Source organism: Limulus polyphemus, unplaced genomic scaffold (genome assembly GCF_000517525.1).
Source record: "Limulus polyphemus unplaced genomic scaffold, Limulus_polyphemus-2.1.2 Scaffold1953, whole genome shotgun sequence".
Lineage (NCBI taxonomy): Eukaryota > Metazoa > Arthropoda > Merostomata > Xiphosura > Limulidae > Limulus > Limulus polyphemus.
The window spans coordinates 33,199-39,691 of record NW_013667563.1 but is presented as its reverse complement, the minus strand read 5'-3'; the positions used below and the strand labels follow the sequence as shown (position 1 = coordinate 39,691).

Sequence of the window (6,493 nt, the reverse complement as noted above, 5' to 3'; positions counted from 1 at the left end):
TTGAAACCCTGGCAGTCGAGAAATAGCTATAAGTGTCAGCAGAGGTAAGTATGTTTTGGAAATATAATATTGTTAAAAAATTTAGTACTTAAGTGGTCAGAGTTGGTGGTGGGTGCTACCAATCAGTTGCCTTTCTTATAGTCAGAAGTTCAAAATTAGTGACAGTGGCAACAAGCTTTAGTAAATTTGCAATAACAAAGACATGATGAGGAATTTTTGTGGCAATGGGAATAAAACCCCAAACTCTCAAACCACTACCCCCCTCCCTCACACATATCCATTATATTTGTTTGTTTGTAGTTAAAAGCGTAGCTACATACTGGGCTAACTTTGCTATGCCCACCATAGGTATCAAAATAGCAATATAAGCCTTCAGACTTACCACTGAGCCACTAGGAGGAGGTGCCCATTATGTAGCTTTGTGCTTAACAAGAAATAAATATAGTGGAAATATTTGGAATAATTGGATATTCAAAACAATCTAAAACAGTAAATAATCAAAAACTTGATTAGTTGATTAGTTTCATTGCAATTAATTTAATTGTAATTTTAATCAATTGATTGTTGGAATAACTGAAAACGGTAATAACTAGAACAACTAATTTCATTTAGTTGATTATTTTCATGACAAACTTTGTTCTCCTGAAGAAGAATAGTCAACTATTTGATAATGGTAATAATAGGAAACTAACTTCATTTCGTTGATTATTTTTGGGACATTAATTGACTAAATGTAATTTTGAATATTTGTGATGTTTACTAGTCAAGGTAATTGCTGCCCATAGGTAATCAATTAGATTGATTAATTGAGTAAATTCTTCAGCTATAGCCAGAACTGAAGCAAAACTAAATTTACATACAACACACAGCAAAGTAAGCTAAAAAAGTAGCATAACAAAAATCCAAGTTATAGGTTCTACAATGGTCACCATTACATGATAAAACATGAAATCATAAGCTAATATTAATTATACATCTACAAATTTCTAAATACAATTTTTTTTTAAATTTTTTTAAATGTAAAAACCAAAAGTTCCTGCAGAAAAATCTGTTAAGATTTATTGTGTTATGCTAAAGCCCCCAATAACCTTGGTCCAAAATGCTATCAAATATGTGCGCATGGTTACAAGAAAATATCTATTTTGGTAAATATTTAACAATACATTTGTCATATTTTCTGCATATAGCCAATAAGTGACTTTTTTTTTAAATAGATTGCAAATATGATGAATATTTGTGTCATTTTTAAAGAGGTTGGACTACATGAGGAGATGAATTCTACTACCTCTTACACGTATACTTAGTTTCACATATGGTTCATTGAAACACAGCTTACCTCCTTTTGAAGTCTGACGCATTCCAATAGTCCCACCAGTAAAAAGGACTAAAACTTTGGACTCTATGTCACTTGGTGGAATAAATTTTAGAATAACACTGTTTTTACGCAATGTTCTTGGTTCACAAAGAGGATCAATTTGAATAGATGATGTCAAATTTTGAGGTTTAAATACAGTTAACTCTTCATCTTCCTTCAAGTCATCACATTCTTCAATTTCATTACATCTTCCTTGTTGCCCTTGTTTTAGTCCATTTTCAAAGCTCAATTGTCTTTCCATGCTCCTGGCTATTTTAGAATATTTGGATATAAAAAAAAAGGTTAATATTACTTTACACACTCGGGATATTATTCTTAGTATTTACACAAGAAAGACAAAATGAAATATGAGAAGATATTACACTGAAGTAAAATGATGATACAACCTCACATTTAAAGTGGTCTTCATAAAGATCAGATCAAATTTAACTGGAGACAAGTGTAATTGTTTCACAAATAGTCTTGAATCAATACATTTTCATGCTTACTGGAACCAATAAAATATTTACAGTTTATAAAACATACACATTTATTAAGCCTACACACTAGATATGGTGTTAAACTTTAATGATAGTACAAGGAAACATACCCATTTAATTATTGTTAGATTGACTTAAGTTCTTAAAGAATGTATAAATATCAGTGTAAAATACTTCAAAATAACATACATAATTTTTTTTTGCAAATCATAACCATATCAAAATATCTACATTATAAAAAGATTATTTCAAGCTTTAATTTTTCACCAAAGATGAAAATAAATTAATTACAATTTCTTAGAAAAACCAATTATCAGAATTGTTTCTAAGAAATTAAGGAACAAAACTGTACAGTATCAACAGCACATGAACGTAGAAACAAAACCAATATGGAATTAGACAATTTTATTGTCCACAGTTATTCCCAATTACACCAAAACAGCTCTGTACTTAACAGTCTAGACTGTGGATTGACTTGTGACAAAATTATGGTATTACTCAGTATGACTGTTCTGACTACAAAACCTCAGAGGCCGAGTAAGCTATATTCAAATAATTTTGGAGCCTCACAACATTGTTAAAGTTCATGTTCAACATCCAACCATGCTCTCTCTGAGAACTGTGCATCTTGACAATATCCCTACAGCATAGTTTCCATTATAAAGGGCAATGTTGTTAAAAAGATCATGTCAAAAGAACACCACTCATCCATGCAGGCTTTCCACAATCTATCTATTGTACAAAGATAATGGTTTCCAGCATCCTCTTCAGCAGATTGATTGCACAGTAATTTATAGACACTGCATACAATAATATGTCATTCATACTATTCATGGAATAGCATAAATACTTGTTTCATTCTCCAACTATTTGTGGTATTTGATAGTGAATGAATATGTGATAGAAGAAACTTGTATACAAGTATCTTGTGTTGTTTCCCAGATGGATATTCTTTCTGATTATGCTGCATACTGTTGGCTGGGACATATGGACAGCTTTTGCTTCTGACCTTTCATGTTTGCAGATTCTCACACGTTAAAAGATGCCACACTTTTACTTACCATGAGGCTGTGGTTTGATTGTCTTCAGGTTTCTTTCTGGATGGTTTTGGTGTCCCAAGTTGACCAAAATTCCTTTGTTTTCCAATGACATTGCGTATTAGAGAGATCTTCATCTTGGAATTTCTAAGTCCCCTACTTGAGCAGATCATTTATGAGCTGAATGCATAATTATTTTGCATTGGAAAAGGCTATTACCCATCACAAATGTCATGTCCCTCATAGAAGCTGCCATATTGCATTTTTCTATATCAACACTCCTTCTGGCCATTGATTATTTTCAGCTAATGTTCAAGTAACATTGTTTTAGAGGTCAACAATCACAAAAGTTGAAGCTAAGAAAGAGCACCAATGCTAAATCTCAGCATTGAATGTTGTGAAGAGCCTATAAAGGTTGAACTGATACAGTTTTGGTAAAAAACCTAATGATATCGTATGTTAAGCTACTTTATTGAAAGAAATGGTGCAATAAAAAAAAAGCCTAAAATATTAAAATACTATCTATTCATGATGGTTATTTCACTATTTTATACATAAAACTCAGCTATGACCTAATTTCAATAACTTAGGTGATGTGTTAAAAAAGACAATGTCTCTTACCTTTGATCGAGGGCAAAATACAATTCTAGCATTGGTCACTGTTCTTGAAATTTATAAAATTAATGTTATAAAAATTAAGTGCCAAGACAACTACTTCAGTAAAACAAATAAACATGCATGGAAACTCATGAAGTTAATTTATTATATTTCAGTGGCTTGCAAATAACAGAATATCATGTGACTAAATGACAACAAAATGTCTTGTTCAGCCTCAACACATGTTCTGGTGACTTGAGGCATTAAGAGAAATTTTAAATTCTTGAGTAACTACACAAGGAAGAAAAAAGCTCTAAGGCAAATAAATTGCAAGAAAGAAAATTAACCCCAAGCTTTAAATGATATATTTACAATTTTGTTAATCTCAGAAACAAGAAAATTATAAAGATAAACAATGTTTTGACTTTAGTATATGTGAAGAACATGTTCACTGTTATATGTAATATTCTTAACATGTAAATTCATTGTATGTAAAATATGTATTAAAGCAGTATCAGGTTCACAAACAGATGTTAAAATCCAAAGCCTTCTTAAGGAATATTCAAGGCATCAACTGATGTTTTTCAAGGACTCTCAACAACAGAATTCAGAACTTGTGTTTTAACAGCTTCCTGGTTTTGTCCGACTATCCGAAGAAACAGCTTTGCTGTTCTTTCTGAAGAAACTAACCCAAGTCTTCATATTTATAGAATGCTTTTCACTTTGTATATGAAACTTTACAGTACTTTCACACATCTTGGACAAATAAATAATTATTACAATGGCACAACACACTGTATAACGACATCCTTGTGCTCTTTGACCAAATTTCTGAATTTATCTTAGTTTAACCATTTCATAATGAAAATATTCTTCCTCATAGTGAAAGATATGATAAAGCATTCATTCATGAAAATACACTTACATCAAATGTCACATACTTTCAGCAAAGAATATACACATAAAATAACATAACAGGCAACAAAGTTACAAACGTAAAGAACCTCACATGCACAACCATACAAAATTGCTATAAACCTTGGTGAATTTCATCACCAAACATTTACCCATAAAATAAGTAACTTTTACCTCAAGGTCATAAGTATGGACAGAATAGCTTCTGTGAGTAAGTGGCATTTTTACTAGAATAACTTAGAAATGCCTTGGGATGGGGGCAACAGTGATTTTAACTTTATTTTTCAGAGCAGGCCTATTCAGCTATGGTCTAGCCTACTTAGGAGTCTCTGGCTCAGACCATAGGTAGGCCATGTGACTTTCATATTTAACAATTTCTTTCTCACAAGCAACTTGTTATAATTCCAGTCATGACATTGAACATGAGCTTAGAATAGGGGGGGCCTTACTAGCCAATCTATAAAGAACCCACCATTTTCATAGTTGTTTTGTAATCATAATTAAAGCCTTCTGAGAATGTTAAATTCTTGTTAATGTAATGCAGTTTAAACTTTAGCAATTTGTTTAATATCAATGAAACCTTTATCATTAAGGCTTTAGGGACCTATATCATGACTGGTCAAATACCACTTAACATTTTAAGTTTAGGGCCCTCAAATAAAATTTTCGAATTTTAAGGGCTTATTGAGTCTTAGTCCTAAGTGGTGGCAGGCCCTCAAACCTCATTTTTTTAATCTTGAGTACAGAACTCCAAAAGTAGGAATCTGCAAGTCTCTCAAGACTATACATTACTGTCATTAGACACCAAAAAAGTAATTCTTCAGGCACTTTCTTATGTGGCTATATAGTCCTCTTTGGGACAAGCACACTCTGTTGCAGTTTGAGCAGGAAAAGGTTGTCATGCTGAATGCTTTTCTGATTGTCCCCTTTTCTTCTGCTTGCTGAGCCCTTTCCTTTTTCTCCATGCCTTACTTCACACAGCTTTTCCAAGCACTGCAATTTTCTGTTACTTCTTCCCAGTTGTCTACACAAATTTCATATGTTTTTTACGAGCGCCCTTGTAAGCTTTACTACCGTTGTAGCGAAGATGAAGACGTCCAACTGATCTTTTTCTTGCAGCCAATCTCCATACATGCTGTCTTTGGGAATTTTTCTATCTTTCATGCGTCTTGTGTGTCAGGCTAGCAGTAGTATAATTATGTAGGATTTTACTTTGTATATACCGGTACTACTACTAGTACTAGGTCAAGCAATGAGTTAATGTACATTGTCATTGACAGTGCCCACACTACTGTACGGTAAATTTGTTAAGACATTCGTAATATTATCTTTGCATTTTATTTTTAACGACTTTATTTTCCGTAAGTATTCCCACTTGTGAAAACGGACGATCTTCCCCTTCCCCCCGCCGATTTGAACTGCTGTAACATACACAACTCTGTGGCATTTTACTTTTTTTTTTTTTTGCAGGCCACTGACTATCTTATATTGAAGAATTATTTTTGACACCTGCCGGTTTTAGTAATGACAGCAGACACTATCACAGGGTCACGTGACAAATGTGCACTTTATTGTTAAACTTAAAGATAAAATTCTTTGCTCGCAACCACGTGTTTTGAAAAACATTTAGGTTTCATATTCTAACTACTACTTAATACTAGCATATTCCAATTTTATTCAAACAGAAATGCTACCAAATTAAAAATTTCATGGCACTAAACCTTGCTAAATGTTCTTCAGTTAAAATTATAATTCATCAAATATATACCAATAGGAATTGCAAAAATAAAAATCAAGCTTACCGCCGTCGTCGTACCTTATTATAAGTGTTTTGAGTTGTCTTTGTAATGCCACACGTGCAAGAAAAACAACCAATTAATATAATGACCTAAAAAGGAATTTTATTTAAATCAATACTTTTAATTTAGATAGTTTTGAAACAACAGAATAAATTGGTACGTATAAAAATGAAATTGGTATTAAACTATTAAATAATTCTAATCATTATAGTATCTATATATATAAAAGAAGAAGTTTGTTTATTTGTTTATTTTGTTCGCTATAGGAAACCAAACGGTTGAACTTACAAA

General features: G+C 32.1%; 1 protein-coding gene across 2 annotated transcripts in view; it reads right to left on the bottom strand.

Annotated features, from left to right (window-relative positions):
* The window catches only part of LOC106465463 (L-asparaginase-like), a 79,138-nt gene that overhangs the window by 40,042 nt on the left and 32,603 nt on the right, over nt 1–6,493 (bottom strand). The window contains exons 1-2 of one of the 2 annotated variants that reach the window (XM_013925693.2): nt 4,578–4,923; nt 1,337–1,624 (exon numbers count right to left, since the gene is read on the bottom strand). In XM_013925693.2, the coding sequence (XP_013781147.1) occupies nt 1,337–1,616 (280 nt within the window). In that variant the 5' untranslated portion in view covers nt 1,617–1,624; nt 4,578–4,923. Of the gene's footprint in view, nt 1–1,336; nt 1,625–4,577; nt 4,924–6,493 lie in introns of those variants that run through there. The other variant, XM_022393364.1, reaches the window with a different exon arrangement.